Genomic DNA, 23,395 nt, shown 5'->3' with positions numbered 1-23,395 from the left:
GTAGTGTACCGTTGAATAGGCGGAATGATAAAGATGGATGAGCATTGTCGCCATTGAAAGTGGAGTTGTATACCTCTGCGCACAGAGTGATAGCCTCTGTAGAATTGCATCACAATCTGGCAATAAAAAGAATTATAGACGTTTAATTTGTAAATTAAAGTTAGTAATATATTTAAAACCTTTTATTTATTTATTAACACTCAATATTAATATATATATATATATATTTATTTATGCATATATTATGTTAGTTTGTTAATTTTTTAATGTCTTGACTGATACGGGAAACACTGTATCTAAAGGAGGGCTCACTAGGCGAGGAGGGAGGCCAAGGAAAGTCTTCTTCAAAGTCACTTAAAATAAAAGGCTTAGACTCTCCCTTAAAAACACTATGAAAATCCAATAATTTGGGAATGGAATCCTTTTGATGATGTGTAGTCTTAGGAGCTTTATGAATGTTGAATTCACTAGAGGAGACCTCAAGTGGTGTCAATTCGGAAAAGAGCTTTTGTTTCTTGGGAAAATTAACGGATCGAGTCGCAATTTGTTTCTTAATTTGTTTGTCAAGAGAGGAACATGTTCCCTTGTGTACCGTGGATGCCTCTTCTTCCTTTTTTATCTCCTCTTTAAGAGTGTTGATTGATTCTTGAATGCGGCGAGTAGAGCAGAGTCCCTCTCGAGGAGGAGCTACTACACGAATTGTGTTCATGATCCTTTGGGAATATTGTTTATTAATTATTATTGATGAGATAAGAATTGGAATTGAGGAGAGATTTGATGACACGAGCCTTGGTGAGTAAAGTCTCTTTCTTGGACTCGATCCTAGTCCGTTCTTCCTTATCTGTCTCAGTAGTGCACTCCTCAAGCGTATCCTGAACCTCATGGATTTGGAGGGAGGTTGGGGGCACTGGCTCTGGCTCAACTTTTTCCTTCCGAGTCACGAGTTCTTGAACAGTTTGATATTTGTATTCAAGAGTTCTTTCCAGATATCGACCGTATTGATCACTTGTTCGAGCCTTAATACATTGTGATAAAATATGTTCTTCCTTTACAAGATCCGATTCCCCTAGTAGTATCCTCCTTATTCCTTGGAGAGCAAATCCGTTGAAGAGTTGAAGAGCCTGGGGATCCTCACTCACTTCCCTTACAAATATATTCTCCAATTCATTGAGTAGCGTTCTTTCCACTTGGAACGCATCCACATCTACTCCACTCATTACGCCCTTTCCATCAAAATGATGCACAGGTCACTGATGATTTCATTTGACGTTCTTAACTTTTGAATCCTATAACTTCAAAGTCCCATTAGGATTTATATTTAGAGTAACACTGAAAAAATACATTTATTTATTCTTTCCCTCTTGTTTTGTAAGGCCGTTCATGGCAGAGGGAGCCATGCCACGAAGCAGTTACATCTTTATTATTATTTTGAAGAAAAAAAAAAAGGAAAAATAACAAAACACATCATATCAACGTAAATAAGACTCGAACTCTTTGATTAGTGGTGAAACGGTTCTAAACAAAAGACGTTCGGCCACAGCTTTTAAATGGTTCAAAACTTTAAAAGCTTTGAACCATTTATTATCATCTTGCTTGTAGCTATGTGTATGAAATTCTTTCGGCATAGCTTAATTAGTAAGTAAGCAGATCTGCATTTTCAAATGAGCATCATAATTGATGCAAATTATATATTTCTATTCAGGAATATATTCTAATTTTTGATAATTAGAGTGAGACATTCTATATGGATAATGTATATTGATATACAGTCTATACTCAATATTATAACAAAATTTGCCTAGTAACACAAAGCAGGAGGTCATGATGTATCATCAGAATCAAAGTGAAGCTTACTTCATCGGCAATAATAATGGTTCATTATTACAAAGAAAAGAGGGAGTCGTTCCGCGAAGGCCTTCTCTGTTTTTATTATTTTTTCTGCACGTCATAGCGCAAGTACTGTATAATAAATTAATAAGTTTATCATTATTATCTATGGGATATAGTAGAGAGATCAAGGTAGGCAATAGTTTACATCATATGCAACTCCCTTTAGGAGATGGCCCTTTTCAAAAACCACAAGGGAGGATATATAAATATTCATGGGTGTATCAACCCCATAGCTTTTTGGGGAAGGGGTATATTAACTCTTACAGACTTCCCCATTTCAGAATTTAGTTAAGAAGTTAAATAATATCAAACATCCTATCAGTCAACTATGGATTTCATAAGCTATTACAAAAACTGACACTGAAAGGTATAACAATAAACAAAATATCCCAAATAATCTCCCCACATCAACATAATTTGTTATTTAATTACTTATTATAATTAGGGATCCACGCTGGCCTGTTGATCCCTTTGAAATAGGGAGTACCACCCAGCTCTGGGCACTCATCCCTGCGACTAATTTATTAACAGACGAAATATTATTTAAAATCTAAAAGAGAGGGAGAAAAAGAGAGAGAAAGAAAAAAAAAGAAAGTCATGGACTGTTAACTGTGGGCCCGAGCAGCCTTGGTAGGACATTTTCAATCTGCTTGGTTGCTATAAAAAAGGCGTGCGGTTGTTTGAATGATGATGATGATCGGCAGGCAGGAAGGCTCGCATAGTTAGCTGGGAGTGAGAAATTCGCGGGATGCGCTCACGCGTTTACACCACTACTTACCTGACTCATTCTTCTTTTCTTCCCCTCTTTTTTTTAGTCCAGTATATGTGTATTTTTATTTATTTTCAAATATTGTTACGATTCATGGGACAACGCACGATCCTTATAGAACCCCTTCTACCCAGTACATCATTTGCATTATTGAAATTATTATTAGCATCAAATCTAGTGGTTGTTCATTCAAGCTTCATCTCCCTTCAGACCTTGAATTGGAACTCAGTTTAAATTATAAGTGAGATAGGCCTTTGTGACAGACGGATTCAGTCAGTTATTATTCATAAAAGGAACTTTAAAACAACGACTCGACGACGTCTTTTTATCCTCGATATTCTCATCTATCCTTCTTTTTAGAGGTAAGTGACATTATAATTTACGGAAATGATGAGAACCCCATCCATCCCCCCATATTGGTGTCTTGTCATCCTTGATTTGGACCCAAGACACGCGCAAAAAAAGAATTAAAACAACAGCAGTCTCATTCAGGCACGCCCGCAAACATTTTACAACGATAAATTGAGTTGAATTTTTTTGCAGGACCCGCACTCGCTTTTAAAAAGCCTTTAAGCACGCCGGGTTTTTTTTTTTTCCCCTTTCTCACTTGCTCCTCTCATTCCTACCCCCTCCTTTTCGTCTCTTATGAGGAATTATTTAATAACAAGATGAGGGATTTTTTCATCACTGAACTAGCATCCAAATGTACAAACTATGAATTTTTCAAGATTACAATTCTTTCATAATAATAGTTGACACTAGATCCCCCTCCCTCCCGAGTCCTGGTTAGTTTCCTCTAAGCTTCAGAAAATTTGAATGAGAGTAAAAAGGGCGCGCGGTATTATAGAGAACTGTTTTTGTTGAGCAGCTAGAGGAGTGTGTGTGTATCGGAGGGGGTGAGTGAGAGTACGAGAGAGTGAAAGAGGGAGGGAAGGAAGGAGAGAGAGAGAGAGAGAGAAGTGTTGTGGGGAGAGAGAGAGGTAGAGAGGAGGGAAGGAGGGAAAAAGAGTGAGAGAGAGAGAGAGTGGAATGGGACGAAGAAATGAAGTGAATAAAAATAAAAGAAAGAAGGAGAGAGAGAGAGAGCGAGAGCGAGAAGAAGAAGAAGAAAAAAAAGGAAAAAAGGGAAAAAAAAAAAGTGGAATGAAATAAAGTAAAATAATACATAAAGTGTAGAATAGAAAAGGGGAAGCGTCGCTTTTGTGTTATGGTTCCATTTTAAAAACTAAATTGGAGTCCTTCCTACCCTCTACTTCTGGCTCTCAGATTGAGTTGGATTTTTGATAGGACTACTTATTTAGCAAGCTAGATATATTGATAAGGAGGCAGAGTGGAGCCCCATTAATTGTTGCCTGTCTTTTACTTGTTAGTGATGCAAAATGAAGCGAACGCCAGGACCCGAGACCCATGCGGAAAGGATCAAGGACGGACCTCCTTTCCCAAGAGCTCCACTTCTGGAGAGACCTGGTGGCGCCGGAGGAGGAGGAGCGGCAGTGGCACTGACTGCTACCCCTCCTAATGCCAAGGGACCCCCGCTCTACAAAGCGGGGCCCCCGCCGGCTCTGGCTCCACTTCTAGCTCCCCTCCGCGGGCCCCCACCACCTCCGAGCCTGAGCGTGAACGCGAGCGGGAATCCTCAGCAGCAACAGCAGCAGCAGCAGCAGCAATTTCAGCGCCTCAAGGTGGAAGATGCCCTCTCCTACTTGGACCAGGTCAAGTTCAAATTTGGGAGCAAGCCCAAGGTGTACAACGACTTTCTTGATATCATGAAGGAGTTTAAAAGCCAAAGCATTGACACCCCTGGGGTCATCACACGGGTCTCTTGCCTCTTTCGAGGACATCCGGAGCTCATTGTGGGCTTCAACACCTTTCTGCCTCCGGGTTACAAAATTGAAGTACAAAGAAATGATTCCGTAAGTGCAGCAAGGCAGATCTCTTGTGGATCCACTCCTCACTCACTCACTCTTTCTTTCTTTTTTTCTCTCTCTCTTTAGGTGACGGTCAACATGGGCGGTCTTTTAGGGCCTGGAATGCAAACCATTGTTCACACACCCACAGGTGTCCACACCATGGGAGCCTTAGGAGATATCACTGCTATTCCCAATTTAGCTGCTGTCGCTGCTTCCTCCTCTTCTTCAGCTGCGTCCATTCAACCTGTGACTCCTCAGACACCAACACCTCAGCCTGCTGTAGCTATTCGACCAGTGCCTGGCACTCTTCAGCATCCAACAAAATTCAACTCTCAGCCACCAATGAAAGAGAACAATAATAGCAGTAGGCCCATTGAACCTAATCTGTTACCCCAAAATATCCATCTCTTTGCCACGACTACACCGCCCTCAACACAACTTACTTCTCTAACTCCCCATCTTAATACTGCTTCTCTCACCTTGTCCCAGCCAACTCCCATTGCTGTAACAACTACATCTAATGCAACTGTTGTAACTTGTGCCACGACTATTATGCCTACTGGGCCACCTCTCATACAGCCGACGCCACTTGCACCACAACCGGCGGCTCAACCTGCAGTCATTACTACGACCTCACTTCCCCATCATCCTCATCTTCCCCACACTCCCCCTACAGCGAATACAACGACCACTGTTGTTGTGGATAGAGGCGTTGCCAATCAGCCTATCGAGTTCAATCATGCCATTAATTATGTCAATAAAATTAAAAATCGGTTTCAAGGGCAACCGGATGTATATAAGCAATTCTTAGAGATTCTTCATACCTATCAAAAAGATCAAAAGGCTATTAAAGAGGGAGTTCCACCCTCCGGGAATCATTTGACTGAAGCCGAAGTCTACACTCAAGTCTCAAAACTTTTTCAAAACCAAGAAGATTTGCTGTCAGAGTTTGGGCAGTTTCTCCCTGAAGCTACGAATGATAATGCGACAAGTGCCATTATGATGTCCAATAAAGGTAATCAACTTGCTTATTCATATTCTGACACAAAAGCTAATAAAACCTTACTTTTCTCTCATCATGAAATAGGTCTCAACAATGATCATGCTTCGGCAGCCAAAAAACCTAGTGTTATTAAACATACTGGTCTATCTGCAAACAGCACTTCCAAATATGGAATTAAGCGACCACCAAGTGGAATTTCCTATCCTGCGCCTAAAAAACCAAAAATTGGTGTTCTCCGTGATGTATCGCTCGCAGAAGCTGGAAAATTTGGAACGCTAAACGAATTTGCTTTTTTCGATAAAGTATGTTTTCGTTTAAATATTTTCAATGTTTACTATGAAAGTATTCTGAGCCATGTAGATTTTAATTGCTTCAAGGCCTTAAATGGTTAAAGCTCTAATAGAGTACTAATTTATTTTTCAAACAGCTATACTCTATTTCTTTGATATACTCATTTTATCTCATTCCATAATAATGGAATCTAATTGAATTGAATAATCTGTGGCTTATCGTTAACTATGTTTTATAACCTATCTAGATTTATGCTTGAAATTTAATAGTATTTTTTTTTTCCTCATCAGGTACGTAAGGCCCTTAGAAATACTACTGTCTATGAAAACTTTCTACGTTGTCTTATGCTATTTAACCAAGAAGTAATATCTCGGTCAGAACTTGTTCTTGTGACTACTCCCTTCCTTAATACACATCCAGAACTCTTTGAATGGTTTAAAAACTTTTTAAGTTATAAAGAAGGAAGTGGTGGAAGTAACAGTGGTAACGGAAGTAATAATAGTACAGAGAGTGCAAGTTCCCCTGGAGGAGTTAACTCATCTGGTGGTACGAGTGCACCTGTTTCTGAAGAAAATGAAAGCAATCTTCCTCATGTAATAGGGAATAGAGACAGGGTTTATGGGGATTCGGCAGTAGAAATAGGTATTGATTATCCCTCTTAAATTTTGCAACAATTTAATATATAATCCATTTATTATTATTCATCTCTTTATCTAGATTATGCTACATGCAAAAGACTTGGTGCTAGTTATTGCGCCGTTCCTAAGAGTGCAGTAGCACAAGCTCAAAGCTCAAAAAGGTCCCAACTTTGTCGGGAAGTATTAAATGATACATGGGTTTCTTTTCCCACTTGGTCAGAAGATTCTCAATTTGTGACCTCTAGGAAAACGCAGTATGAAGAATCTATTTATAGAACAGAGGATGAAAGGTTTGAGTTTGATGTGATATTGGAGACAAACAGAGACACTATTAAAGTTCTTGAATGCGTGCAGCGTAAAATGAGTCGAATGCCTCCTGAAGAAGCTGCTAGATATAAACTAGATGATACTTTGGGAGGAAATTCTCCTACGATTCATCAAAGGGCAATCCGTCGTATTTATGGTGATCGATCTCAAGATATTATCGAAGGGCTCAAAAGGAATCCCGTTGTAGCGGTTCCGATCGTCTTAAAGAGATTATCCCAGAAGGATGAAGAATGGAGAGAAGTTCAAAAGAATTTCAACAAAACGTGGAGGGATCAAAATGAAAAGTACTATCTTAAATCATTGGACCATCAAGGAGTTAATTTTAAACAAACTGACGTAAGGAATTTACGATGTAAATCCCTTCAGCAAGAGATTGAGACCTTGTATGATGAGCGTCATGAACAAATGGAAAGCTCTGGTGAATACTTTTTTTCTGTTCTTATTCCAAGATTAATGTTCTTTTACTTACGAATTTAGTAATAATTATAGTAAGGGCGTATGTACAAAGTATGTATGCCAGTTCTAGGGATTTTTTGCCTTCTCCCATGCTCGGATTTGATACAAATAATGTGCTTACTTTGCAATTTCAAAATCCAGCTATCTTACCTACGTAGATACCTTGTACATAGCCCTTATTATTTTATTCCCAATTTCTATTTTTTTATAATTTTATTAAATTAAATTTATAATTAATTCCGTAGGTGAGACAATTAATGGACCTCACATGACACTGGACTATTCCTATTCGGCTATCTTGGAAGATGCGAATAACTTATTGATACATCACGTCAAAAGACAACCTTCGATTAATAAGGAAGATAAACAACGTATTAAGACTTTGCTCAAATATTTTTTAATGGATATATTTCGTCAATCTCGTCAAGAACTCTCGGATGATGAAAAGGAGGATAATGATGAGGATGAAAACGAGAATTATAATGACTCATCAGATAAAGATAAAGACTTGTCCATCAAATCTACAAGATCTCGCAGAAAACTAAAAGAAGATAAGAAGGACAAACAATCATCCATTAATAAAGAAAAAGAAGCAACTGACAGGGATATTAAAATAGAAAATAAGGATGGCCGTCGTACTCCACTTCATGCGAGGGGAATGGAAGCGGATGAGACTTATACTCATATGATGTGTAATAATAATTGGTATTTATTCTTTAGACTTCACAATCTCTTATGTGAAAGAATAACCAAAATATACAATCAAGCTGTGTTAATTGCTGAAGAAGAGAGTAAAGAGAAGAATAGTAGAAAAGAATCAACTGCTGTTGCCCTTCGGCTCAAACCAAAAAGTAAGTTGTGCATACTTTTCATCCATTTTATGATCTTATTCCATGTATTTCAGATGAAATAGATACTGAAGATTACTATCCAGCCTTTCTGGACATGGTCAAAAATGTATTAGATGGTAATATGGATATCATCACTTTTGAAGACACATTAAGGGAAATGTTTGGAATACATGCATACATCGTATATACCCTGGATAAGGTAAAACATTCTTTATTTTATAATTTAAAAAAAAAACTTAATTTAATTGAGTATTGTATTTGAATTAATGGCATCATTTTTGTAAATAATTTATTTATAAATTTAAGGTGGTCATGAATGCTGTTAGACAGTTAGTAAATTTGGTGACAGAGGATTCATCAATTGCTTGTCAAGACTTATTTATGGACGAGTCCAAAGAAACTGCAACTGGTGGACAGTGTGCATCAGCAAATCAGCGTCAAATGAGTGAACTCCTTTACCAGAAAAGATGTGAGAAACTGTTGACTGACCAAAATTGCATGAAATTTCTATTTGTAAGTAATATATAAGAAATGCTTGTAAAACATCGTTATAGTCTGTTGGTTTTCTTTTTTTAGTACCACCAAAGTGGAAAGGTGACAGTTGAACTCCTTGATACGGACTCAACCTCATCTTCCTCCTCCAAACAAGGCTCGAAACTTGAAGAGGAAGCTCATACTCGAAAGTGGCACAAGTATATCGATCGCTTTATCCAACCGGGTGAGGATGTATCCCATGAGTGCAAAAATCATTTAATACTGAAACCAGTGTTTTTACCGCGGGGCATACGTTCCTATAGAAAGTCTCCATTCGGTAAAATGAAGATAACAAATAAAACAGCTGTGAAAAATGACCAAAATTCAGGAGAAAGCCCTGATGAAAAGTAAGAAAGGAGGAAGTTTTACATTATAACAGTCAATTAACGTATTTAAATTATTTTTCCATTTAGGATCAAAGAAGAAGGAGACAGAGATGTTGATGATGGTGAAGGAGATGATGATGGGTCCAAACATCTTAATAGTGGAGGGGTTGTATATGAGGACAACATGCAGTGTAATTTTAACCCACGAAGCTTCAAAGTACTCTATGTTATTAAAAGTGAAAATTGTTTTTATCGCCGACTTGCTCTTCGTAGGGCAAAAGAAGTAAGTTAAAATGACTTGATTGTGGAGAATTATTATCTAATCTTCCTTGTTTTTATTCATTTTTCAGAGTCATAAGACTGTTTCTCAACGCAAATCCAAGGGGTTTTCCAAGTGGCATTCTGGTTGGATCGAGAAAAATGTTTCCGAGTCTCAACAGTCTAGCATTAGCGATTGGTTCATGGGTTTGACTGATGGCCTTATCCCTAACAAGACTCATAAAATAATTAAAAATCATTCTGACTCAACGCCTTACAGGACATTTTTTAAATGGAGGGCAGACGTGTCGTAGTCAGCGTTGTTCGGACTCGTTTACTTTTAAATCCTGTGATATATACTTTTTAAACTTAATAAAGTACAAAAGAAACTCTAAAAATTAAACCCTCAACAACTACTATATCTTGTGAAGAAGAAAGAAGAATAAGAGAGAGGAGAATGATGCATTGTGGCTGGACAATGCTTGAAAAAGTCTTCTTACACACCAACTATTATTACTATGTACTCTACTGTTCTGTCAAAAAGGGAGGATTTACTACTTATATATAGAGAGAGATGTATTGCTTTCAAATGCAACACTACAACATGGTTTCTTTTCTTTTATACATACATACAAGTTATAAATTACATCCTGATCTACATAAAACGATGTAAATCCATTTATATTTATATATATATTTTCATATATATTATTATTTCTTTGTCTAAGCCTCTATTACTACTCTATGTGGTGAGGCTTTTGTATTTTTAAGAGACTTCCATCATTCCTCGTTCATTATCTTTTGTCATAATGTGATTTCCTCTTTTTTTTTTCCCTCTCTCTCGTTTTTAAAGAAGTAACATTGGAACTTTGAATAAATAGGAAGGTTATTAATAATATTATTATTATGCTTATAAAACTGAAAATAATTTATTATATATTCAATAAATAATAATAAGAAAGTTTTTATCTTCATTGGAAATACATGTAAATATATTAAGAATACGTACATACATCATGAAAGAAAGTCTCGTTAAGTACCCTTTATTTCACATTTTGATAACTTTATTCTACCTACCCATCGCTTCGGTGCATCACTAAATTTTTGAATTTTCCCGCTCGTAATTACTACCCACAACAATTTTTGGCTCTTTGAAGTTGGTAGATAATAGACAGCTTCAGAATGTACAAAATGGAGAAAAAGATAGAATTACGACTTTTGGAGTTTGGTCACGATGGAAAATATGCCGTCAAATGGAAGTGTTCGCCCTCTCGATTCAAAGTACCTTACAACGATGAAGAAAACCTCTTTTTAGATTATGTCTCTGGGTTCAATTATCTTTGGATTTCTTGCGATCTCGTATTCACGCCCGTTCACTTGCATTATCAACGTATCAATTTGCTCTTGAAACCGCTTAAAAATCCAAATCCTTGGACCTCCATACTCCCCCCCCAAAAAAAAGACCTTAAAATTCCCTTAATTCCTTATGAAATTTCACCACTTCATGCCTCCATTGACGCATATCTCATGCCCTAAGAACAACTGATTAATTCAGTCTCGGAGTACCCCCAAAACTTAGTTTCCGACCTTGAAAATCCACCACCTGGAACAATTCAATCTCTAGTACTCCCTAGTCCCTATTAATGAACGACTCATCTGAAATTAGTGTATTGTCCCTTGAGGACAATCAAGTCTACCACTCGGAAAAGGCGCAAAAAAAAAGATTAACGAGAAGAAAAAGGAATTCTCATGAAAGCAAATGTTGAACAACATGAAAAATGCAAGTTTTAACAACTTTAGTAGACCTCCATTGGAAAATGTTATTCAGTCCACTCAAAATCTTTTGCAACTTCCATCTAAAAAAAAAAAAAATCTTTCAATACCAATCGTTATCATAATAGGGTCATGGATCTACAATCCACGGTTAATACATGGAACTTCCGCCAAGAAATTGAAAATGAAGAAGACATGAACGGATTTCCAGATATACCAGAAGCAGATCCTTCTGAAAATGAAGAAATACAAGTAGCAGATAAAAGTGAAGAATTTCGAGATGTACCCACGAACTATGATGAAGAGAAACCAAGTATGATGGAGTTTTCAAATCAATCTTACCTAAGAAAACAAAAAATACATCAAGTATAATGGACTCGAATTTGAGAGAAATGCCTGATGAAGAAATATCATATATTGATACATTATCTACAAGATTACTTAGTATGATCGAGGATACTCCATTTCAAAATCTGTTCCCTCCTATATAATTTAATAGATATTCCGTTAGTACAATATTTTATAATTGCCTATTAATGTGTAAAACAGGTGAGCATCGAATGGAACAGAAAGAATTTGGAAATCCCAATTTAAAGAAGTTTCCTTGAATTTTAATTGACTTACATAATGTAAATTATTTAATGTACGACTACTCTTCGTTTTTTTTTATTAATTGAAAGTTAACTGTGAAGTATTTGCACACCTTTTTGAAAAAGGTATTGCTACTTATTTATAATGAATTTAGCTTTTTAAATTAAATTTATTTATAGTTTTAATTTGTAAAAGTTTACGACATAGAGTATATATTAACTATTTATTATATAACTTTGATAGACCGGTTCTTTCTTTTCAAAGGAACATATTTATATTTCAGATTATGAGTCAGAACGTCAAAATTTATGAAATCCTAAATATTATGTATATCCATGATTCACAAGGATTTTAACTTATTATCATCAAAATATTATCCAAGGGGAGCAGAAGGTCCTTTTATTATATCTGAAATAAATCATTGTGTGAATAAATGGGTCAGTGGATTAGGTTGAACATCCCATTTTCATTGTGATTTAAAAAAATTTAAAACGATTAAAAAAGGCCCAATTGATAAAATATGGAGCCAATCAGACCATTCTGAGCAGGGTATTGACCATATTTGAAATGAAAAAGGGGTCAAAACTAAACATTCAAATCTAAAAATATGCATGTAAATGTTGCAGGTTCAATGTTCTACAAACCCCCTTCACCATTTAAAAATACTGAGTATTCTCTATCTAAAGAAGTCTATAGTTATAGAAACGGACATTTTCATAACTCTTCTTTTCCATAGATTTCCCTAGAATCAGCAAACAAGAGATGTCTGGATCAAGGCTATTGCACAATAAAGTTAGACACCAAATATATTTTTTTGTAATTTTTTTTTCATAAATACACAGCTGTTATATATCAATATAGAATATAAAATCAACAAGAAAATCAAATATAAATTTTTTTGTAGAAAATTTCAAAAAATGCCAAGCTATTCACAAAAAATTAAATTTTTTGTAAAACAATTTGAAAAGTTAAATGAAATTTCAAATATTAAACTTTTGGAGAAAAAAAATTCAAATATTAAATGGGCAAAGTTCCTTTTTTTTTGGGTGGGGGGAGGCTATAGACCATAGATAACTATGCGATATTTAAACATTTTAGTTGTAACTGATAACTAATTAGCGATAAGTATTATTAGCTAACCAGATTCAATTCAATACATAATCATGGACGTCTCTAAGATTCTGGACTGCACTCTTCAGAAGAAGAGACGGACACCGGCTCCATAAAGTGGCTGGATGTTTTGCCGCCTATTATCAAAATTATTCACTGTTTAGAAAAGGAAATACTTAGTTTTGGTGTGACGACGTTATTGTTTTCAATAAATTATATAGTGATTTTTCATTATTTAATTGTTTCTTCTTGGAAAAGAATGGGATGGAAATGCTGTGCCCCAGGATGTAGACAGGGGTATGACGGTACCCCCAAGAACCCTGAGATTAGTTATTACAAATTTCCTGGTTTCAATGCACTACCTAATCCTCATCTTCAGTCATGCTGGAAGGCGCAATAACACGATCAATCACGGATCTTAAAACAAAAACAACCATTTAGATAATGACAGAAAATTACTATTTATTAATTTATGACTTGCAGACGCTTGAAAAATGATGTTATCCCCTCAGTTTGGCCAAAGCAAAGCAATGCCATCCTTAAGCCTCTGGACTACCTTTCCTTCTCATCACCACCACCAAGACCAACTCGAGCTTCCACTAGTAGTCAAAGACTCCAACTTGAACACCAACGTCAAGAGACCTTGGAGTCTGAATTGTTCAATGAGGAAGAAGTGCACTCGTCAACTGATATATTTGATAAGTTATCAAGGGAGACATTGCCATCAGGATTTCTTCTTATAAAAGCACCCAAATTGTCACTCGTAAAACTTGAAGCTACTGAGGACAAGGACCTAGAAGTCAAAGCAAGTTTGGAAATCGAGGACAACCTCACCTTCAAAGTTTTCCTACGACATCAGAGGATCAGTAACACTTCAGTCTCTCACTGTCTTGGATTAAAATCGAATAAGATCAATTCCGTTACTGAAGCTATCAATATTGCTGTATATCATGGATCAAAGGAGCAATTGACTCAATATGACACGTGTAAAGTCATTATGAGCTTGCTGTATAGATTGAAAGAATCCCAAGACTTGTAGACACCCCAAACATCAAAGTTGGAATTTTTAATAGAGCAGTTGACACTACTCTTTCAGAACTTAAAAGCGAGGGAGTACAGTGCAGGCCTTCTTTCTGTTTGTCTTTTGTGGCAAAATATGAGTACTAACTTCTACGACCAAATTTATAGATCAAATACTCTCACAATTCATGTCCCCAGCATATTAGTGCCCTTTGAAGTGATGTAACTGTGGAGGCAGGTTTGCCAGTTTCAACCTTACAATATTTAAGTACCAGAATAAAGGACCTGAACAGAAGAGAACGAACGAAATGTGACTCTCATAATTAATGAGGTCTACTCTGCTCTAAGAGTGGAGTTTGTGAGAGGCAAGTTTCTAGGAACTGAGAACAATCAAACTACTAAAACCTTTATGATAAAGTCTCCTGGAGGAAAATACATGGATGTTGTATCTCTTATCTCCGTGGCAAATTTGAATGCCGAATTCATCTTTAGTCAATATATAGTCATCATGCAAGCACTATACCAAATTGGATTTATTGTTGTAGCCTTATCTATCAATAACCACCCAGCCAACAGGAACTTTAACTCGCAGCTTCTTTGTGCTTGTTTATCTGCAAACATCTATAATTCATCCTCACAATAATTATCCCAAGGTACATCTCATCTTCAGTTCTGTGCACAATTTCAAAAATATCTATAATTGTTTTCAGCGGTAAGAATACTTCAATATCCCCCTGAACTCTCTGGGTGCCAAAACATTTTTACGTCCCAATTTTGCTCACATTAAAGAGATCTATCACATGGAACCCACGTATAAAGTAAGACAAGCTCATAAATTTACTCTCAAGTCTTTTCATCCGACAGGAATAGAAAAGACGAACGTGCAGTTAGCTGATTCTATTTTTCATGAATCAACCATTGGAGCCCTTAATTTTTACTCCAATGAAAGACCCGAGTTCATGGACACAGTTGAGTTTCTTGAATTTGTAAGGACCATATCTTAAATGTAAAGACACCAACAGTTGGGCTGAGGAAAAATGACAATATTAGAAAACCCATCACAAAAGAAAATCGTGCTGGTTTGTCCTTCCTCAAAGAGTTTGCCGACTTACTCACTGTTTGGGAAGATAGTAGTGAAAGAGGACTCACGAAAGAAACATTTTTTGGCAACTAAGCATACTTGTTTGGCTGCAGCAGATCTTGCTGAGTACTTGCTGGATAGTGAGAATAAGGACTTTGACTATATATTGCTTGCCCTGTTCCAGTCAAACAGTATAGAGGGAAGATTCAGCCGGCTTAGACAACTAAGCAGAGCTAATTATTATATTAGTGTTAGACAGATATTGGAGGCAAAAAAGAAAATCAGGGTAAAGTATCTTGTAAAATTCAATTGTATGACTATCTTTGAGATTAAGGACGTGATGGCTGATCTAGACGATAATAAAGTTGAAATACTTCCCATTGATTGGGAGCCTTCAGACCTAGAGAAAATGAGCAGCATTGGAGAATGTAAAGCATTCTATTTTGTTGCTGGATACATCGCATTCTCTCTCAATAAGAAAACGAAGTGTTCATCATGCAGATCTCTTTTGGTTGGCAATGACTCTTCATTGAACACTGGCATAAGATTGATGTCCGAATCCGAAGAGGAACAAGTTAACTTGGCTAAGTTGATAAAAATTATGAGTAGAGGAGGGCTCTCAACTCCAACCGATATCCTATTTCTTACTTGTCTTTACGCTCATTCTTTATTTAGCTTCATCACCAACGTATAGGAAAGAAAGGATTCACTTCTTAACACCTCTCATCCAAGAGCTTCTTTTGTAATTACGTTTCGGGGGAAAATGCTGGATAGTTCTGATTCAGCTATTGAAGCTATGAATGCCATTGCTTGCGGACAAAGTAACAAATGGAGTAGTTTGCACGGCAAGATTTCACTAATTCTCTTCAATGTGATAGTCAAGAATTTGGTCCGTCCAATAAATGATTGGGTCCGTCAAGGGAGCAGAAAAAGGACTTCAAATCAGAATACAACTAAGAATGTCCTCTTCAAGAAAGATTTCTAAGCTTCAATCAGGCTCCACTTAATTATGTACATGTTAATGTATTACTTGAATTCTCTTTTATGTATTGTCCTAATCATATTAGTTATAAAAACTTCATATTCTTTTTTAAGACTGTCTGCCACTTTCTGGAGCGCGCTTTTACAGTCAGGTGTCCATAGAGTAGACACGTCCGTGACAAAACTATACCCCGGACAACAGCTGACTCATAATCAACTTAAACTTTGTCAGTCTATATATTTTCTATGCTATGGACAGTGTTGTCAGCCTAGCTGATTTTTGACTTGTTCAGCTGGAAAAAATATCATCTAGCTGATGGTTGGAAATCCTAGCTGATTTTTGGAAAAGTTAAGACAATTTCTGGCCGATGTTTGGCCGATTTTCGGTCTACAAATAACCAAGAGAAGACGTTTCTTTATTAATGCATATTCTTTGTGTATGTAATTCAGTATAGTTGGCTATTTGGTACGCAAGTTCTTATACAATGACCAGGAATCTAGAATTCCTGGTTATCGAAACCTAGCAAACTTATCCTTTTGCTAGATCTTCCTCAAGACAGCAGGCCTATGTTAATTTATTTAAACTCATAAATGACGGGCATATACTGCTAAAATATGTGCAAGCTAACCAAACAAGATGGTTATCTATAGATTCTGCTTTACAAAGAGTTTGATACCCTTGGTTGGGCCCAAAAACTAATTTTAGTTATACCAAATCAACCGAACGGAGAACACATCGGAAATGCTCTTTATACTGTGATGAATATAATCACAGTTATTTGATATTTTTGAAATCTGTTCGAATGATGTCAAAAGACTCATCAAGATTTTTGTGTCCCATGTTAGTGATCCTACCAAATTGCTTGAAGACTTGACTCTTTTGTTTGAAAGTTTGGTAAATTGAGTTATACTTCCTACCAATCAGCATCGGGTTGATCCTTTCACCTTTAATCTGGAAGAATACCTTGTTTCTAAATTTTACTTAGGATATGAAGCTGAAAATTTCCTCTCTATTATGCCCATCACTTGTCGGAGGATCGAGATAAGAACCTCGGTGATCGATGTTCTCTATTTTTGATGAAGCTTATTAAAGTACTTAGAAAATGGCTTCCTGACAATGTGAAAGTAGGAAAAATAATGTCTATCTTTAGTTTTGCAAACACTTTGTGTGTGGTGAAAATGTCCTTAGTACGCTTATTAAAATCATTGATTATAGCTTCAGAGGACATAACAAAAATATAAATTAAATGATCTAATATAACCCTTACCAAATGGCTAGAAACAAAAAAACACAGTAAAATTTTGGTTATCTAATCTAGATCTTTTTGTTGAACTTAATTCTGTTGCCTTAAAAATAATGAGTTTGCATAGTTCCAAAATTGACGTTGAAAGGTTATTCTGCCAAATGAATTTAATAAAAACCAAGTTAATGAATAAAATGGATCCTGAAACAGCAAATGGACTACTTCATATAAGATATTAATATGATAATAGATTTATAACAAAATATTCAGCCGATTTTTCAGATGTTTATTGTTAAATCTAGCTGATTTTTAGACGATTTCAGAAATATATCAAGCTGATTTTGGTTAAATCCACCTGGCTACACTGGCTATAGATCCTCAACATCAAGTTCTAAATTATGCACTTGAGTATTGCAATTTCTTGCCAAGTAATTCCAGTAATCATTGTCCCATTCCTATATTATTTTTTTAAATTGCTAATGGTATTAAATGTATTAAAGGTGTTTTTCTATTCAAAATTAGGAGTTTGTAGCTTCTAAAGGGATCCATACTAATAATAAAGACGAAGGGAGGTTGAAAAAAGTCAGTTTTAAACAATCACATACACCTAAACTGTCTTATAAGTTATATCCCAATCTTGTGTGGCAAATTCCTAACCTTTTTTTTAAATATATGCTTACATCTTGTAGTTACCCAGGAAATAGTTTGCAAGATATATATGTCTCCCTCATAAAAAAAATGATGTAATAAACTAAACTAAAATTGTATTTTTCATAGTCATATCAACTTGTAATGCCCAATGCTATCAATAGGAACTTTGTGGATGGACTTAGTTCAACTGATTAAAAAAACTTAGAATTTAACAAAAAAAACCAATTTTTTTCTTTTGTTTGACACAACTAATCTCTTCAAGTCTCTCTACGAAGCTGAAAAAAAGAAGAGTTATGATTGAGATTCTTTGTTAAAATTATCAACTAGATTGTACTAAACATGAAATCAAATCCCATATCTCTCAAGGATCCTTTGAGAGCAATATAGAAAATCTTTCGCCTATAAAACTTCATCTAAAGCATTTTTACCACAAACATGGAATAGGATTATATATTGTCGGATTCAAATCATTATCATTATTCAGGGGCGTCCACAGGGAGTGGGCTGGGGGTCCCTGGCTCCCCCCCAAAAAAAAATATTTATGAATGTTTGCTTTTTTCTAGAAAATTAAACATTTAATTTTTTTTCTCAAAAAAAATATTTTTTCGAGAATAAATATGGATTTTTGATTTTTTCCCCCCAAAGGTTTAATATTTTAAGCTAAATTTTTGAATTTTTTTTCTTTCGAAAAATATAATTTTTTGTTAAGAGCTATGGATTTGGAATTTTTTTTTCCAATTTTTTTATTTTTTGGATATTTTTTGAAAAAAAAATCCAAAAATCAAGCCCCCTCCCAAATATATATATAATTCTGCAGACGCCCCTGTTATTAATCTTAAATTAATAACGCCTAAGTAAACTTATCACTATAATTCTTTGATTTTTTTACAAGAGGAAGCCTCAGTTATTCCTTTGATTTAATTCATCTTGTGTAGTCAAAAACAACAGAATGAAATTTCTGAAAAAAAATTACCTTACAATTTTCTATTGTGCTCAAAAATATGTTGTGCTTTTGTAGAAAAAATTGTTTTATGTGAAATATCATCCATAACTTACATATTTGATCACTTATATCACTTATACTTATATTCCCAAAATTAATATAAAGTTTTTTAACGATGTGATGAATAAGTTTTTTGTTGTTTACAAATGATACAGTAAGGACCACTATCAATACATCGGAAGAAAAATTTCCGAACTTTATTCAAACAGATAACAGATTATTGTCCTTTCGATAAAAAATTTGCCATTATATCATGATTTAATAAGAATAAGTTAAATGAATATTAAAAGTAGTATAAACAAGGGCGTCCGCAAGGGGTGGGCTGGAGGGACTGTAGCCCCCAAATTAAGAAATTTTTGCTTTTTTGTAGATTTTTGTTTCGTCATTCGAGCAAATTATGAAGCAGAAATTTAATATTTGATTTTTTTTTTCCTAAAAAAATCATTTTTTATTAATAGCTTTGGATGTTTAATTTTTTTTTTTTCAAAAAAAAAATATATATTGGAAGAAACACGATTAGTGTTAAATCAATAGGCTTGGGAGATCTGAGAGGTTCACCTTATGCTTATAAAGTTAAGCAAATCAGTGATTTAAACTAATCCACAAGTAATCATTCTTATCATATATGTAATTTATTTCTAACACACCACAAATGGTTTAGTTAAGACATTGTTTTTAATAAAATCACATACCCCATAAGTAATTAAGCTAATTCGTCACTTTATTAACAAAATAATTATAGTAGAATAATTTGAAAATATGCAATATTATTAGTATTACAAGTGGGGTCCGCAGGATTATATATATAGAAATATTCAAAAATCGTCAGCGATTGTTAAAAAATTATTTTTTTTTTTTGAAAAAAAATTCAAAAATCTATAGATATCCACAAAAAAGCTAAATTTTTTGCATAATTTGCTCGAATGATCTTTTAATAAGAAAATAAATGTTTAAGCCTCTGATTACTTCTCTAAAAACCATTCTATGTGGAAACAAATCATGCTAACAAATTAAACCTCTCATACTGGTTATAAAGCACCTTCAATTCTCAAATTATTCTGCATAAATCGACTAGTTATGAAATCTATCTCCCCACACCTGGTTAATAACTATTGGTCTGATGGTTTCCGTTGACGTTTTTAATGTTATATTTTACCAACAAGGCAGAAAAACAACAGTAACTTTCCTTTACCATAATATAATCATTGTCCATTGATTATAAATAATTATTATCCTATACAAGCTATAGGTAGGACTGTAGACTTTACAGTTTACAATATTATATTATATATAAGAATAATAAATATGTATCGTATGAATGATTATTATGTATTGAACCAAAGGGAGCATATTCGAAATTCATGCGTGAAAATTCAAAAAGGAATAATGACGAGGAGCTAAATCCCGTTGTTCCTCCGTATTAATATATAATACCCTGCTACGTATAAACTTACATGATATCACATAACATACATTCATAGGCTTATGTGCTTCGAAGGAAAATCTTTAATAATAACTGCATGCATGTTGTTGAGATGGCAGGAGCGTACGTCTTCTTATTCATGATGGTAATAAAAGAACCGAAAGGATAAAAGTATACAAGTGATATTATTATTATTATTATTAGAATAGTGACTTGATGATCATTCAGTTTTTGAGAAGAGTACCAAGCATGTACCATCTATTAGCTCCAGTGATTATCTTCATCTCCCTATTCTCCAGACATGCAAAGTCTGAGGATATATTTTTCAAACAGCTGTACGGATCCTGCTCAACAAACTCATATATGTTAACCATTTACACATCAAAGCCCTTCTCGGGACGACTCTTCAGTAAGAACTTTAAGGAGTGTCTAAGTTTGGGGAATGGAACTCGCAATTTGATTCTGAGTGTGGGTTTGTCCTGTGGTGCAGAATTTGAAAAGGGACTCAAATTTAGTGATCAAATCTACGTACAAAAGGATCCATATCTTCAACAAGTTGATGATGAAGTCGTGGAAATTCGATGTGAGCCTTTGAAAAATGGAACTGCCTCATTGATTCGTTATGGAGAAAATGTGGATCCGATTTTTTATCAGAATCTGCGCACCAGGTTTGCTGTGAATGAGTCAAAAGACTCTTTGGAGACGGACAAAGGACATGTTAGGACAGCAGAATGGCACAATGGTATGGAGGTTGAAAATTCATATGTAAATGGTATTTCAATGTCATATTGCAAAATGAGTTGACCTAGGTTTTTTAGGGTCAGCAGATGCTACTGTTACTGCAGCAGATGGCTTTGTATTTTGCATCTGGCCTTTATAAATTGCATAAATGTGAATATTTTATTAAAGGGGGGAGGGGGGAATTATTCAGATCTTGCTAAATAGCAACAGTGTATTATGAAGGTCCGGGGGGAGGGTGAGCGTATATAAATGAATCATTGGAATGATATATTTATATACATATATATGGTTGGTCAGAGTCCCCAAAGAATCTCATAAAAGTCTTGAGAATCGGAGTAATTATTTCACTTTTATTATTTTTAGACATAGTTTATTTAGTTGAATTATTATTTAAATGATGCTAAAGTTATACAAATATAAATATATGTACATATATTTATATTTGTGTGAATTTGAGAAAGTAAAAGTTAAGACAAAAAAAAAAAAAAATTATTTTAACACACACGTTATAATATACGAAAATTTGCTACCCCAAAAAACTCTCTCTAAGGTTTTTATTTTATTTTATGTCACATAATGTAGAAATGTCTGGAAATAATGTCATATCATATGAATTTATCTTTAATTCCCTGTATAAAGTAAGTGAAATTATTATGTGTAATGACGATTTCAATCTAATAATTAGGTTGTATAGAATAAGTAACTACGGAACCATTAAAACGTATTTTCACTCAACCTCATAAATTACTGTTAAATGTTATACAGCACAATACATATTTCAATTTCTTCCACCATTTTCTTTTTTTTTTTTAATATAATTATTATCAAACCTGTGGAACCGTTATTGATTTTCTTTTTTATATATATTAAAGACAGACATGCTTTTTAGAAAAAAAATATCCTAAGAATTATATTTGTACAAACATGTTGTATATACGTATATTAGAAACTCATTGTTAAAATTTTCTGCATTTCATAATTAAATTTCAAATTTCTCTCATATTTCATGACTATTACATAAAGATATAGTTGTTTCATGACTTTTAGTAGATAAATAAGGATTATGAATTAATATCTAGAGTGGAAAATTATTTTCTATTTTAATAAGTATGTTTAAAAATCATGTTCTATTAATTAATTCTAAAAATTGGGGACTTTGTAGCGAGTTATATATTGCTTTAAACAAATGATATAAAATAAGTCATTTTTCTAATTAATTATATATTTGCATTTAATAGAAGTTGATAATGAAGTGGATGAAGGGGTGTACGTACAAGCCTGGATGGATCTACTCCCTCTTTTATCCGGATATCAAGACTTTTTTTTTATTGGACAAAATGTAAGCCTCATTATCAAATGGAAAAATCCAAAGTCAAAGCATCAGCCCAAAGTAGGCTCCTGCTTTGCTTCCTCCGGGAAGAAGGAGTCTCTTCGTCTTACAAACCCTGCTGGTCAATCTGTGCAAAATATATTTCCCTCAAATTTTACATATTATACTTCCAAATCTGGAATCACAACTGCAACTGCCTCCTTTTTGATGTTTAAATTTGCAAACTCCAATGAACTTATCCTTAAGTGTCGACTTATTTTTGCATCAAAAGTACCCATTATATTAGAAGCTAGGGCCGAGAATATTGACGATGATCAGGGCTCTGAAGCAAAATTCAACTCTTTAAATCAAGAGATACCTAGTCATTATCTTCGATCCGATGATTTATCTGCACAAGAGTCAACGCAAGAGCTTCTCGAAATTGAAAGGGATTTTGAGGAGCCCCTGGTTTGTATGAGTCGCTTAAAGATGGTTTTAGCCTTTGGGGTTTTGATCCTTGTTCTATTTATTGCACTCGTTTTCTCATGTATGTTATGGTCTCGTGCCAAGTCTTTTACAAGCCAATTGAACTCCAACACAAAGTTTCCTGGTGGACTCATTCCACGCCCTTTTAAGAGAATACCTGGACCCTATGTTGTATCAAGTTTGCCGTATCGATAAACGACTTGGAAGTTATCCTTCCTTATTCATTCAGAGTCTTGAAGAAGAATTGTCTATTTATAATAGGGTTGGGAGTCGTCATGGGACAGCCTCGAGTCTTTAGTCAGTACCTTGCATTTCTTTCTTAATTATTTATACCGTTTTCAAAATATCAAAATATACGACCATGAGATTATAATAAATAATGTTTTACACACATATAGGAGTATCTCATCATTTTAGTAATCTATGTAGCACAGGGATTAACTCTGCGTCAAATTGTTGCTTAGATTCTCATTCATTAGAATTAGTATTTATTTATTATATATATACATTATGTTACTTTATTTGCAAAAGTTTTAATTGAATCTTGTTATTGCATGACATTGCGGTACACTGTTGATTATACTGAAGTATGTACAGCCAGGAGTAAGCGTTCTTTGTGCCATATCAATCTACACATAACCTACAATTGACATACATAATACATATCATTTAAAAAGACGGGTCATCATCCTTTAAAGCCTAGATTATAACGTGTCAAAGGATATAAAT

At 34.7% G+C, this 23,395-nt stretch overlaps 3 protein-coding genes across 5 annotated transcripts; 2 read left to right on the top strand and 1 right to left on the bottom strand.

Annotated features, from left to right (window-relative positions):
- Nucleotides 1-167: 167 nt before the first annotated feature.
- LOC121114453 (uncharacterized) lies at nucleotides 168-2,400 on the bottom strand. Of its 2 annotated transcripts, none has more exons than XM_071887251.1 (2): nucleotides 2,323-2,400; nucleotides 168-1,415 (listed from the first exon to the last, which is right to left on the bottom strand). In XM_071887251.1, exon 2 carries the CDS (start codon nucleotides 1,215-1,217, stop codon nucleotides 732-734), a length of 486 nt encoding a protein of 161 aa, XP_071743352.1. In that variant the 5' UTR covers nucleotides 1,218-1,415; nucleotides 2,323-2,400; the 3' UTR covers nucleotides 168-731. The 2 variants fall into 2 exon arrangements, with proteins under 2 accessions (XP_071743352.1, XP_040564366.1); XM_040708432.2 differs by having other exon boundaries at nucleotides 168-1,329; nucleotides 2,323-2,387.
- Nucleotides 2,395-10,279, top strand: Sin3A (SIN3 transcription regulator family member A). 2 transcript variants are annotated; one of them, XM_040708401.2, is made up of 12 exons: nucleotides 2,395-3,021; nucleotides 4,030-4,572; nucleotides 4,654-5,584; nucleotides 5,657-5,874; nucleotides 6,154-6,505; nucleotides 6,581-7,246; nucleotides 7,530-8,135; nucleotides 8,189-8,334; nucleotides 8,442-8,648; nucleotides 8,712-9,016; nucleotides 9,083-9,278; nucleotides 9,346-10,279. In XM_040708401.2, exons 2-12 carry the CDS (start codon nucleotides 4,039-4,041, stop codon nucleotides 9,565-9,567), a joined length of 4,383 nt encoding a protein of 1,460 aa, XP_040564335.1. In that variant the 5' UTR covers nucleotides 2,395-3,021; nucleotides 4,030-4,038; the 3' UTR covers nucleotides 9,568-10,279. The 2 variants fall into 2 exon arrangements, with proteins under 2 accessions (XP_040564335.1, XP_040564343.1); XM_040708409.2 differs by having other exon boundaries at nucleotides 8,198-8,334; nucleotides 9,346-9,690.
- A 9,865-nt stretch (nucleotides 10,280-20,144) lies between these two features.
- LOC121114421 (uncharacterized) lies at nucleotides 20,145-23,059 on the top strand. The gene is made up of 3 exons (XM_040708388.2): nucleotides 20,145-20,275; nucleotides 20,335-20,872; nucleotides 22,110-23,059. Exons 1-3 carry the CDS (start codon nucleotides 20,228-20,230, stop codon nucleotides 22,859-22,861), a joined length of 1,338 nt encoding a protein of 445 aa, XP_040564322.2. The 5' UTR covers nucleotides 20,145-20,227; the 3' UTR covers nucleotides 22,862-23,059.
- The last annotated feature ends 336 nt before the right edge of the window (nucleotides 23,060-23,395 follow it).

Source organism: Lepeophtheirus salmonis, chromosome 1 (genome assembly GCF_016086655.4).
Source record: "Lepeophtheirus salmonis chromosome 1, UVic_Lsal_1.4, whole genome shotgun sequence".
Lineage (NCBI taxonomy): Eukaryota > Metazoa > Arthropoda > Copepoda > Siphonostomatoida > Caligidae > Lepeophtheirus > Lepeophtheirus salmonis.
Note: the sequence above shows the minus strand (reverse complement) of the source record. Positions and strands in the feature narration are given on the sequence as shown.

Bases quoted from the DNA above. Each gene is read 5' to 3' on its own strand.
- LOC121114453 (XM_071887251.1), bottom strand. From the start codon at position 1,217: ATGAGTGGAGTAGATGTGGATGCGTTCCAAGTGGAAAGAACGCTACTC.
- Sin3A (XM_040708401.2), top strand. From the start codon at position 4,039: ATGAAGCGAACGCCAGGACCCGAGACCCATGCGGAAAGGATCAAGGAC. The intron at 4,573-4,653 runs GTAAGTGCAGCA...CTCTCTCTTTAG, and splicing joins AAGTACAAAGAAATGATTCC to GTGACGGTCAACATGGGCGG. The intron at 7,247-7,529 runs GTGAATACTTTT...TTAATTCCGTAG, and splicing joins TGAACAAATGGAAAGCTCTG to GTGAGACAATTAATGGACCT.
- LOC121114421 (XM_040708388.2), top strand. From the start codon at position 20,228: ATGCATGTTGTTGAGATGGCAGGAGCGTACGTCTTCTTATTCATGATG. The intron at 20,276-20,334 runs GTAATAAAAGAA...TATTATTATTAG, and splicing joins ACGTCTTCTTATTCATGATG to AATAGTGACTTGATGATCAT. The intron at 20,873-22,109 runs GTATGGAGGTTG...TGCATTTAATAG, and splicing joins GACAGCAGAATGGCACAATG to AAGTTGATAATGAAGTGGAT.